At 38.4% G+C, this 12977-nt stretch overlaps 1 protein-coding gene across 10 annotated transcripts in view; it reads left to right on the forward strand.

Annotated features, from left to right (window-relative positions):
* Positions 1-12977, forward strand: part of AHCYL2 (adenosylhomocysteinase like 2) — a 163193-nt gene that overhangs the window by 111347 nt on the left and 38869 nt on the right. For 4 of the 10 annotated variants that reach the window (XM_072784525.1, XM_072784533.1, XM_072784527.1 and 1 more), the window contains one exon: positions 5785-5896. In XM_072784525.1, coding sequence (XP_072640626.1) covers positions 5785-5896 — 112 coding nt within the window. Of the gene's footprint in view, positions 1-2662; positions 2776-5784; positions 5897-12977 lie in introns of those variants that run through there. The other 6 variants (XM_072784526.1, XM_072784534.1, XM_072784530.1 and 3 more) reach the window with 3 other exon arrangements.

The raw sequence follows: 12977 nt of genomic DNA on the forward strand, positions 1-12977 counted from the left end.
GAGAGAGAAAGCGCTGGTAATCATCCTTTGTAGTATGACTTTATGTACTTGAAAAGAAATTGTTTTCTCTTGGCCTGATCCTTTTTAGGGTAAATAGATCTTCCGTCCTCCCCATGAGTCCTAGTTTTCTCAATGTATTAACCATCTGTTCTTAACAGCCTTAAATTGTGAAAAGATCAGAATTAGACCCAGTTCTCTTTATATCCTGTGTTGGGTATAAAGAAAGGATCACTTCATTCTGTTCTCTGACCTTCCAAATAATCTTTTCTTTTCTGCCTGTGAATATGCCTCTATGGTGTGGTCACAGATAGGATAAAATGGTTGGCTAAGGAGAGAGTCAGGAGCATTAGGGCTGCTTTATTCATGCTTGGAGAAAGTGTTAGAACAGTGGTTCTTGAAGTGTAGTCCCCAGACCAGCATCCTTAAATCACCTGGGAACTTGTTGGAAATGCAAAAATCTTTGGCCCCACCCAGATTTATTAAATCAGAAGCTCTGGGGATGGGGCTTAGCAATGCTTTTTAATAAGCCCTGTGGGTTATTTTGATGGACCTAAAGTTTGAGAACTACTTTGTTAGATAAACTTGAGTAGTAAGGCTTTTCCTGTCAGAAATAGTGTCTTCTAGTTGGATTTAGTATAGATTTGCAGCTCCTGGCTCAGGTCTAGTCAGTTAACCCTTGGACTAATGAGTTCCTTTTCACCTAAGCAAGGAAAATGCAGAACCAGCTGAGGGTGTCCTAAGAGCAGAAGTTTAGAGAGTCATCATGCAAACAGAAAAAGACTGTTTTTTGTTGTTGTTGTTGTTGTTGTTTTATGATAGTCACAGCGAGAGAGAGGCAGAGACATAGGCAGAGGGAAAAGCAGGCTCCATGCACCGGGAGCCCGATGTGGGATTCGATCCTGGGTCTCCAGGATCGCGCCCTGGGCCAAAGGCAGGTGCTAAACCGCTGCGCCACCCAGGGATCCCAGAAAAAGACTGTCTTAAAAAAAAAAAAAGAAAAAGACTGTCTTATTTTGTGAAATTATGAATAAGAGATGAGGATTGTCATGGGTCATAGTGAATCATATTTGAGTTCAGTTAATTTGTCATAATATTTGGTAGTGACATTGGGTAAAGTTGCTAGTTAAAGAGCTATTAGATTTCAGATTCTATGATTAGCCATTTCAGAATTGTGTGATCAGAGCCCCAAGATCATCTGGGCTGATACCATTTTGGAGACCCAATCTGATAAATAAAACTAAACTTAAAGAGTAATTTTAAATCAATTAAGTTTGAAGATAAATTAAGAGAAATGAGGTGGGACTAGTATACCCAGAATTAGGACCAGGGGAGTTTTTCATCTTCTGATTAATATCATAAGGTGTGGTATAGTAGAAAGAACTTTGGCTCTGTCATAAACACAGACTCCTGTTTCAGTGCCATCACTGACTTGCAGTGAGATGTCCACCAAATCATTCATTCTCTTAGGACTGCCCTTTCCTAACTTGTCAAAAGGGAATAATGAGGACTACTTTGTAAGATTTTTACAATGATTAATAGAAGTAACATATATGCAGGGCTATGCATACATAGTAGGAACTTAATAAATATTAGCTCTCCTCCCTTTATTCCATTCTTCCAGAGATCTTTTCTCTCAAAGTAAAGATTATCCTTAAAAAAAAAAGAATCTACCACTTTATGTTCTTTCTTCTGCTCAACAAGCAATCTCTTTTTTTAAGGAAGAATTCAAATCACATTTCCATCCCTGTCTTGTAACATACAGTTGAATGTAGATTTCACTGCCTTCTAGAAATCAACAAATAATGTGATTCTTTGCCCTTTCATTTGACTCTTTATCTGATATGTAACAAGGTCATTGTGATTCTGGGGACTCTAGGAAATAGGAAATTCTCCTTTGTAGTCATACTTCCCACAAAACACACAGTTTTTGAAAAACTTTGGAAAAAACAGAGTCACTCACCATTTAATCAGCAACAATCTTGAGATGAGACTAGAAACCATACGTCAAAACCTGTATAAAAGACTAAAAAAAAAAAAAAACCTGTATAAAAGATGCACAATTAAGAGTAAAGCAACGGTCTGAGAAAGTTGATTCCATGGTGATAGCTGAAACCAGTGTCCTCAACCTGACAAACCCAAGGACACAGGGTGTAGAGGCTGCCTCGCATTTGGCACCATTTTTTTCTTACCTTCTTAATAAATTCCCTCATTGTTTTAGTGACTCTGTAGTTAATTTTTTTCTAATGAGACTAGGTTAACTAAAATCATCTGACATGGAAAAGGAGGAGGTAAGGTTAAAAAGGAACCTAATTAGCAAGTTAATTATAGCAGGCAAAAAAGTGCACGGGTTATATAAATAAGCTATTGTTATGCGCATGCAAGTTGGGCCTTGTCAAGGGACTTGTTAAGGTTTAGAGGTCAGAGGATCCGTGTAATTAGGTGTTTAGGAAAAAAAAATAAAGCAAAACAGCTACCAGAATTAGGAATGGTTGATGAGCCACTAACAGAAATGCCTTATTAAATTGGGCTCTACTGCTGGAGGGGTTGTTGGAGCCGCTTCAGGGATTCCAGGGAAGGGCAGCACCCCCACACCAAAAAGAAAAAAAAAAAAAGCTAGCTGGAAACAGAGCCAACAGAATTGCTGATGAGGAAAGTTTAAAGGCCTAGCCACAAGGGTCCCTGGACTGGAGAGGTGGCAGTGGGGCTGGTCATGTCACTATGCTGGGCAACAAGAAGAAATACATTGTCAATGGGAACTCTGGGATTAGAGCCCAGGTGAGGCTAAGCTCTTACTTACCAGGCTTGCTGCTGCGGTAGCCATTACTGTAATAGGCCAGCTGCTTTTTCACTCCTTTGCTGCTTTCATCCCTGCTTCTGGCATAAGGTGAGCTGCCCCTCTCAATAGTCTCTTTCCCTATCTTGCCTGTTGGAATTAGGCAGTTCTCTCTAAAATGGAAAAGGAGGGTTACCTTGAAGGACTCTGGTTTTGGACAAGATCGAAAAGATAGGATAGAAACATTTATTTCTTGGGAAAAGTGTATATAATTCTATATAAGTGGTAGTCTCTTTGTAATATTCGTCTTAATTATGAGGTCAGTGTCTAATGAGTAAACAAGATTTAAACCTTGTCTCTGAGTGGAGGAAGCTAGCGTAGCCTAGTCTTTAGTGCCAAAAGACCCGGTGGGAGGAATTACTGTAAATGGAGGAGACTATAGAAAAGAGAGCTCAGCCTATGGAAACTGGATTGAGAAGAGGAATAGCCAGATAGCTACATGGTTTAGTGTTATTGGGGTAAGTGGTGTGCGCCCACCCACCCCTTAGTCTACAAATCTAAGAAGCAGAGTGGCTGGCCCCCTCTAGTGGTGTGTGGATGGGAGGGGGGGTTATATATCTGAGGCAGGATTTATGTTACTTTTTTTTTCCCAAAGTAGGCACTGCTGAAGTTAGTGACTCATCCTAGCCTTTGGGAAGTCAGTTACTACTCCTTTTCCTAGATGGGCGTCTTAAAAAAAAAAAAAGACATCATTGTCTTTGAACAAGAAAGGTGGTATGAAAGCGTTTTCAGCTTGACCTCTGTCTCCCTCCCCATCTTCTCACCTACCTTCCCCTATCTAGCTTTTTTGGCCCTGAAAATTCTTTTAACTTTAAATTTGGCTTATGCTTACCATATTTTCTTAATATTTGACCAAATACAGACAGTGAAGCTAGAATAAGCTACTTCAGATTCATTGTTTCAGCATGTGATTGCCTACCATGTGTCAGGCATTTGTGCCTGAGGACATAAGGGTGAGTAAGATGCACAGTTCCTGCCTTTATAGAGGATACAGGTAGATACTTACATTCAGTGTGGTAAATGTTGTGCTAGGAGTACATGGAAGTTTCGTATATCCCATGGGAGTGTGTGGAAAGAGCACTGTATCCTTTTGGAATAAATCACTACTTTAGCAAAATAGTCAATTTTGCCAATTTTTCACTTTGCAAAGAGCTTTTGGTCCAAAGAATTTTCTTATTACTGAAAACAATTTGCAAACTCTAAGGTACATTAAGGTATACAGGCTTAATCTGTTATTATAGCTATGAATATGCTATGAATTCCCTAGAAGAGATGCTAACCTCATCCAGTTTGGTATTAGTCTCCCTTGTCTCAATATTCAAAAGACTCAGTAGTTGCCTCTAATTGCAGGAAATACAGCCATTGGTTGGTGATTTCATTCTGATTAGGTTGTGTCTGTGTTCTGCCCACCAAGGAACCATCTTTTTATCATGAAAGGTAGTTGTCAGATCTTTGATCCTTCCTGCCTCCATGCCACCTTGGATCCAGAATAATTGAAGCAATTATACAAATCTTCAATTAGGGAGAAAGAAAAAAATGTTATTTGTTGAATAAATTATATGAGCTTTGATTTGTAAAGTGTTAGGAATTGTCAGCTAGAACCTCTAATGATAGGAGAAAGAGATAAAATTGTAAGAAACTCCTCAGATATTGGTCCAAAATGTGACCTCTATTGCTATCTATATGTAGTCAGTCCAGTCCTTTATCTACTCCTTCTACATCTGTCGTGTTATAGTTAACAGATGATCTATCTTGTGGCTTTTAGGTATTTTATGATATCAAACATTAAAAATAGTAAGTTGGGACGCCTGGGTAGCTCAGCAGTTGAGCATCTGCCTCTGGCTCAGGGTGTGATCCCAGGGTCCTGGGATGGAGTCCCACATCGGGCTCTCCACGGGGAGCCTGCTTCTCCCTCTGCTTGTGTCTCTGCCTCTCTCTATGTCTCTCATGAATGAATAAATAAAATTTTTAAAATATATATACATAAAAATAAGTTAAGGTTTACTTATTAGTATTGAAAAGCTAATTAATACATTTCTACAAAGCCTTTAAAAGGCTAGAATGACTACCTGCAAGAATTATAACAACAGTGAACTGTAGGAGTAGGAGTCGGGGGGGGCAGATTTAATTGAATCTACTGCTATGTTCACAGTTTACATGTGTTGTTTCATTTAACCCTCTCTAAAACTTGTGAAGTAAAAAATACTTTTGTCTTTGCTGTATTTATGAGAAAACGAGGATCACAAAAACATCTTGACCAACATCACATAGCTAATTAATGGCACAGTAAGGACTTTTTTTTTTTTAAGATTTTATTATTCATGCAAGACACAGAGAGAGAGAGAGGCAGAGACACGGGTGGAGAGAGAAGCAGGCTCCTCCTTGGGAGCCCAATGCAAGACTCAATCCCAGGACCCTGGGATCAGGCCCTGAGCCAAAGGCAGACACTCAACCACTGAGCCACCCAGGCCTCCCCATAGTCAGGATTTGAATGCATTTCAGGAAGGAAAGCCCCCCCCCCTTTTTATTATACCATCCCATTTCCTGAGAATCTTAAAATCTGAAGACAAGTCACTTTACTTTTCTGTACCTTATAGCTTTCTCATCTAGATATATGAATATTAGAATAAATAGTTTCAAAGATTCCAGTCTTAATTTTCAACAAAACTATAGAAAGGAATATGACTAGGCTTTCTAAAAATTTATTTTAACCAGAACATCCCATTCTCCCCTTTTTTTGTCCACAGTTTTATTATAAAAGGTATATAGCCAGAGAGTTAATCAAAGATTTAAATTTGATAGAAATACAATAGGTAAAGAATGAAAAATCATTCTCTCCAAGTATGGGTTGGTACAAACAGATCAACTAAGATCCTCTAATGCAAGCCTTCAACTGCTGTCTCAAAATGAAGATTGTTGTCCTTTATATAACTAGAGTTCTTTTTTCTTAGCAGATCCAATTTGCTGACCAGAAGCAAGAATTCAACAAACGTCCCACTAAAATTGGACGTCGCTCTCTGTCTCGTTCTATTTCTCAGTCATCTACTGACAGCTACAGCTCAGGTGAGTACTGAGCTGCTATGGACCCACCTGTCTATTGAAGCGCCATCAAACCTGTGCTTTAGAATAGATACTTTGACTCTCAGTTGAAATTTAGACCAAAATTCTGGATGGAATCTTTGGATCCTTTGAGGTTTCAGAGTGGAGCCTAATACAGATCTCTTCTTCCAATAAAGGCAGAGGAGAGTGATTAACAAATTTGATTTCTAATTTATTCAGAGGGTGGGTGTATGTAATTCATTGATGAACTTCATTGAGCAGAATGTACAAAGACTTGTATTTTTTTCCATTCTTTGAAAATAAAAGAGGAGTTCTCCATCCCTCCATCCAGAACTTGCAAATTAATGGAGAAACCTTAATTGCACCAAGAAACAATGAAAACATTCAAGTAGGTCCTAGCTCCAGTGAGCCCTTTGCCTTCTCTCCTAAACTGTGACATTGTATTGCTTGTCATTCTTCCCTTCCTTTGCAGTGGCATTAGTTCAAATATATGGACTCTGGAGCTATCACTTAATGACAGATGAGCTTATTACCACATTGGACCCTTTAAAGGCATTATCCATTTGTTCAACAATGCCTACTATGTATCTGATCTAATATGGAGCTATTTTATTTTGTTCTTTGTTGGAATATAATAGAAAGCTGAATGTTTGCCCTAGTTATCTCTTCACATTATAAATATTATAAATATTCTTTAGAAACTTTCAGCGTGACCTGAAATTTTGTTTGTTTTTCACACATAGTATTTATTTGTTATATAAAATTGAAGTAGTATTTGTTATATAAAATTGAAGAAAGCTTGTTTGGGAAGCTATAACTTAGGTTGGGTGGATTATTATTTACACTTGTTACATTTCTCTTTTTACTCCCCCCACCCCCATAACAAAATGATGTAAATCCCTCTGAATTTTTGTGTAAAGATATGTGTAAAAGTTGTGTACCTATCTTATTCTGCTGAAATAGCCAGCGTTGAGAATTCATGAACCAGTTAATATAACTCTAGAAACCATAATAATTGTGAAAATATGATTTATAAAATGATGTGTAACATTTTAGACTGTGAGTTTGTACATATTATTTAAAGGTTGATACTAAAGGGCAGCCCTGGTGGCTCAGCGGTTTAGCACAGCCTGCGGCCCAGGGTGTGATCCTGGAGACCTGGGATCGAGTCCCGCGTCAGGCTCCCTGCATGGAGCCTGCTTCTCTCTCTACCTGGGTCTCTGCCTCTCTCTCTCTCTGTATCTCTCATGAATAAATAAATAAAATCCTTTAAAAAAAAAAAAAAAGATTGATACTAAACAATAACTACATTAAGTTTTAATGCCGGGATCCCTGGGTGGCGTAGTGGTTTGGCACCTGCCTTTGGCCCAGGGCGCGGTCCTGGAGACCCGGGATCGAGTCCCACGTCGGGCTCCCAGTGCATGGAGCCTGCTTCTCCCTCTGCCTGTGTCTCTGCCTCTCTCTCTCTCTGTGTGTGTGTGACTATCGTAAAGAAAAAGAAAAAAAAAAAGTTTTAATGCCAGCTCAATCTTTTCCCTACGCACTAGATCCACATTTCCAATTGTATTCCTGTAGAGAAAACTAATGCCTGCCCTCCTACTGAGACCTTATATGTAAGGAAGGTACTTACAAAATATCTATTTACCTAGAAAGTGTGACCTATGCCTTGGTTTTAAGTGAACACATATTTGCCCACTGTAGTTCATTGGTGAATGGTATTAACTGATGTCACCCTGGAAAACTTGGACTTTTTAGGTTGAACTACATGAAGTTGCCATTTTTATAGTAAAAAATTATCAACCATATATATCCATTTAAGGATATAAAGTTCAGGAGCATGGAGTCAAATCATTCTGAAAATAGAAAAACTTAAGACCAGTTATTCAGCTTCCTACTGGATGCTAGAATTACCTTGATGGCATCCCTTGCAAATGGCCACCTGGCTTCTTTGGGAGCATTCTAGATGTTAGGATGATTCTTGATTTATCTAGTTATTTAGCTCTGATAGGCTCTCATGTAATCCCTGGAATTTAATGAATTTAATGAATTTAATGATTTTGCATAGAAATAAAAAAATCACCATTTTCGGGGCATCTCACTGCTCTGGTTATTGTCGTCTGGATATATTCCAGATAAACGTCCTTTTAAAAATCTGTCTAGGGCAGCCCTGGTGGCTTAGCGGTTTAGCGCCGCCTTCAGCCCAGAGCGTGATCCTCCAGGATCGAATCCCACGTCGGGCTCCCTGCATGGAGCCTGCTTCTCCCTCTGCCTGTGTCTCTGCCTCTCTCTCCTTCTGTGTCTCTCATGAATAAATAAATAAAAATCTTTAAAAATAAAAACATGTCTATAGTATTCCATTTATGGTCTGAAATAATCTATAGGAAGTATTATTTCCATAAACTCAGTGCTTTTAAAATGAAATCTAAGATGAGGTTTGCTTTTTTTTTAAAGATTTATTTATTTTAGAGAAGTAGAGAAAGAGAGTGGCAATGGGGAAGAGGCAGAGAGAGAGAATCTCAAGTAGACTCCCCACTGAGCACAGAGCCGGATCCCCATGACCCCAAGATCATGACCTGAGCCAAAATCAAGAGTCAGATACTTATCCAACCCAGCTACTGAGGTGCCCCAATGTTTGCTCCTTTTGCAGCTATATCATACACAGTGTTACCTCATTTTGTTTTGTTTTTTTCACATGAACAATTGGCAAGCCCTGGAGTAGGATTTAGGAGAGACCTACTTTCTAGGCTTTGATCCATGTGTGATTTGTTTGTGTGATCCTAGAAAACTCTTGCAGCCTGTGATGTTCGTAACAGAGGCAATGAGAAGTCACATGAGGTGATACAGAAAAAGCTCCATATCTATCAAATGAAAAGCTAGGAATAATGGAATCGACTCATAGTTCTCTAAATATAGGAAGATATGCAAATGCATGTCAATAAACTTGGAACCCATTTTTAGCGTACATTATCATTTAAGTGACTACAGAAAAGTAACATTGGAGATCCCCAAGACTGATCCTTGGACCTCCTCTCTTTATACTCTTCCCCACATGAGTTTATGCAGCCTCATAGTTTTAAATACTGTTATGTATTGACATTTGATTCTCAGATTTATCTCCACCTCAAATCTCTCTCCTACACACTAGATCCATATATCCAACTGCCTGCTAAGTCCTTTCACTTGGATGTTTTGTAGGCATCTCCATGTCTTAAAAACTGAGCTCCTGGGTTCTAAGCTTGCCCCTCTTCAATAAACTGAAGTTTATTCACAGCACTACAGCCAGATTCATTCTCTTGAAATAAGTCAGGTCATAATTCTCCCCTCCAAACCCTCCACTGCTTCCCAATCTCATTCTGACCAAAAGCTAAAGTTCTTACAGTGACCTACACAACTCTGTATCACCCTATTTTGTTTCTAATCACATCACTACATTCCCAAACCTACCCTCTCTTCCAGCTAGACATTTCACTCCAGTCATACTAGCCTCCTTACTATTGTTTTGTTATTTTAAAACATGCCAGGCACTCTCCTGCTTTAAGTTCTTTGCACTTGCTATTTCCTTTGCCTGGGATGCTTTGAGATACCTAGCTGGGTATCCTACTTCCTTCAGTTTTTAACTAAAGATTACATTCTCAGAAAAAAAAAAAATTACATTCTCATTGAGGCTATTCTTAAAATTGTACAAATACCCTACCCAACATTCCCTATCAAAGTTTCCTCCATTATTTTTCTACACAGCACTTATTATCATATAACATACTATGTATTTTACTAATTTTATTATTGTTTCTCCCCTTATTTGAATATGAGATCCATGAGAGTAGAGATGTGTCTGTTTTGTACTGTTCTATTCCCAGCATTTAGAAGTGTTTGACACATAAGAGGTGCTTTATAAATAAATATTGGTGAAAGATGTTCAGAGACCTGTACTTTATGTTCTTGTTGAGGTCTCTGATTTTCTATGTATGTGAACAGCTAGAAGAAGGTTTATGACGTTTCAAAAAAAGATACCTCCCTATCCAGTGTTTGTTTTGCTGAAGTTACATGGAGGTTTGGGTAGTCTATGGCCTACTCTCCCTGCCTAAAGATCCTAGTGCTAAGTTTTGCTATGCTTTCATTTAGGAGCCTCTACCAGCCTTTCTCAACCTGGGTTCCTCATCAGAATCACAGAACACAGAAAAGAATTAGAGACACTCTTTTTATTAGTTCTCCAAAGATGGTTCATAACTAGTACTCTTCCAGATGGATAAGAGAGAAGTTAATTGATATATTCTATGGATGCTTCAGGGCATTAGGGCTTAATTCTAGTGGAACCCAGGTTGAAAAGGGTTGCATTAATTCCTAAAATTCCTGCATTGTTCCTGAAATTGTTTATAAGAAACAAACTTCTGAAAGCTCTTTCCCTAAATACAAAACCTCATAAAAACACAGGAACAAAAGAGACTTCTTCAAAGCCAAATAATTCCCAGTGATATATTTCTGAAAAAGCTATTTTTGGGCAGCCCCGGTGGCTCAGCAGTTTGGTGCCGCCTTTGGCCCAGGATGTGATCCTGGAGACCCAGGATCGAGTCCCACGTCGGACTACCTGCATGGAGCCTGCTTATCTCCCTCTGCCTGTGTCTCTGCTCTCTGCCCCTCTCTCTGTCTGTCATGAATTAAAAAAAAAAAAAAAAATGCTATTTTTGCAGTGAGTTAATTGGTTAAAGATAAGAGAGAAAGGCTGACATCCCTTAGTTCATAATTGGTTCTTATAAAACTTACAAAGTATTTTCTGATTTTTCCAAATAACCATGTTTGTTTGTATTTTGGTTGCTAACATAGCTTTTCACATATTTCTAGAATGTTATTCATCAATGAAATCTGCTGCACATTGACACAGGTCCCTACTGTTATTTCCATTGTCAAATGGATAGATTAGGCCTAAGAGGAATTGTTGACTTAAAATAGTCTGATAGGACTAACTCAACCGGGTGTCTGACTGCTGTTTCTCCTAGCAATAACCCACAATATCATAGCTGCTAGGAGGTAAGGCTTAATCAGGCTTGAGCCATAGAACGTATGTATGCATGTTCTATGGGATAGATTATGGATTAGTGATTCATCAAGTTCTGTTTTGATTTTGGATTATCATGAAACAAGAGAACGCCCCATAGTAAAGTTATATTATACTTTATGTTACTTTTCTACCTAGAAATTGAGTCTTTTTTTACTCTCATTTATTCATGAGATTTTTCTGGTGGTAGTTAGGGGAAAGAGAATTGAGAGATCTGTTATGCTCCCTATTTTACAGTCGGATAAATTGAAAATTGGTTACAACCAATTAGAGGTAAAGCTAGAGCTAAGGTCTCAGCTATACTTCAGTTGGTTATTGCTTTGATTATAAGTTGTCCATTTTTTATTGAATTATGGCTCTGGGCTTCAGAGTGTGACAGTTGTAAACAGTTTAGAAACTATGGAAGCACGTGTATACATATGTGTTAGGTTTCTCTAAATTTTCTTAGAAAAAAACCTTTCTCAAATATTTTCATGAATGTGCTACTTTAAATATAGTGACAGAAATAAATATAGATTCAAAAAACAAATGTCATGCTAGTTCAGGAATAATCTGTTCACTGTGTTTACAAAAATAACATTCTCTGTTGATCTGGGTCTGTCAGCCATTTTGCATTCACATATTCGTACACTCTAGAGAACTGATGGTTTTGTTTCTCACATGATAACAGGTCTGCACGAAGGACTCTTTGAAAACAAATCACTGTGACTCAAATAAAAATATTGATTGAGGGATCCCTGGGTGGCGCAGCGGTTTGGCGCCTGCCTTTGGCCCAGGGTGCGATCCTGGAGACCCCGGATCGAATCCCACGTCAGGCTCCCGGTGCATGGAGCCTGCTTCTCCCTCTGCCTATGTCTCTGCCTCTCTCTCTCTCTCTCTCTATGTGACTATCATAAATAAATAAAATTAAAAAAAATTTAAAAAAAAAAAAATATTGATTGAACTAACTATAACCAGTTGATTACTATGAAGAAAATAAAATACTGTATTTGGGGAGTTTTTTCAGAATAGGGAGATGGTATAATAATTTCTTCTTGGAATAGAAGAAAACAACTCAAGTCAAAAATTGGAGTGCTTCTCCTAAGAGGAAATTTGGGGGGTTATTTTTGTTATTGTTTGTGAGTTTTTTTACCCCTGACTCATCCTTAGAAGCTAGAGAGACATAGGAGAGGAATGCTATTCTGGGTAGAGTTAGGACTCCAGTCTCAACCTTTATCATCACTGCCAACCAACCACCTGCTGCTTGGTTAGATTGGTAGATGACAGAGGTAGAAAAAAAAGGAACTGCTAAATAATATTGTATGCATGTCATTCCTTTCCCATTCAAAGTCCTGAAGCTGAGAAAGAGCCTTTAATGTTATATCTGATACTGAATTAAAAATATTCGCAAAAGCCAACAATAATATGAGGTGTCATTTATAGAGTAATTACTTTATGCCAAGCATTGCACTAAGTACATTATTTAAACTATCTTATCGGGATCCCTGGGTGGCGCAGCGGTTTAGCGCCTGCCTTTGGCCCAGGGCACAATCCTGGAGACCCGGGATCAAGTCCCACGTAGGGCTCCTGGTGCATGGAGCCTGATTCTCCCTCTGCCTGTGTCTCTGCCTCTCTCTCTCTGTGTGTGTGTGTGTGTGTGACTATCATAAATAAAATAAAAAATAAAATAAAAAAAATAAAAAAATAAACTATCTTATCTTCTCAACAACTTGACTCTGAAAGTCACGTCTTCCTATTATACAGTCTGCTTCATAGTGCATATTACAACCATAGGAAAAGAAAAACTCCCAATTAATTTTGTAATTAGTTATTTCATGTCTGACTTAACCTAGTAGACTGAAAACTCCACCTAGCTAAAGACAATCCATATTTGTTCTTGTATACCCAGCACTTAGACTCTGTCTGGTACATTAGTAGACACAAAATAAAAAATTGTTGAATAAACAACTGAATGTGTGAATGAGTGGATTCATGAATTAATTAACAATTCTATTAATCAGGTTCTGGAACACCTTTACTTTATATATACCC

The sequence above is a fragment of the Canis lupus genome, chromosome 18 (genome assembly GCF_048164855.1).
Source record: "Canis lupus baileyi chromosome 18, mCanLup2.hap1, whole genome shotgun sequence".
NCBI classification, from domain to species: domain Eukaryota; kingdom Metazoa; phylum Chordata; class Mammalia; order Carnivora; family Canidae; genus Canis; species Canis lupus.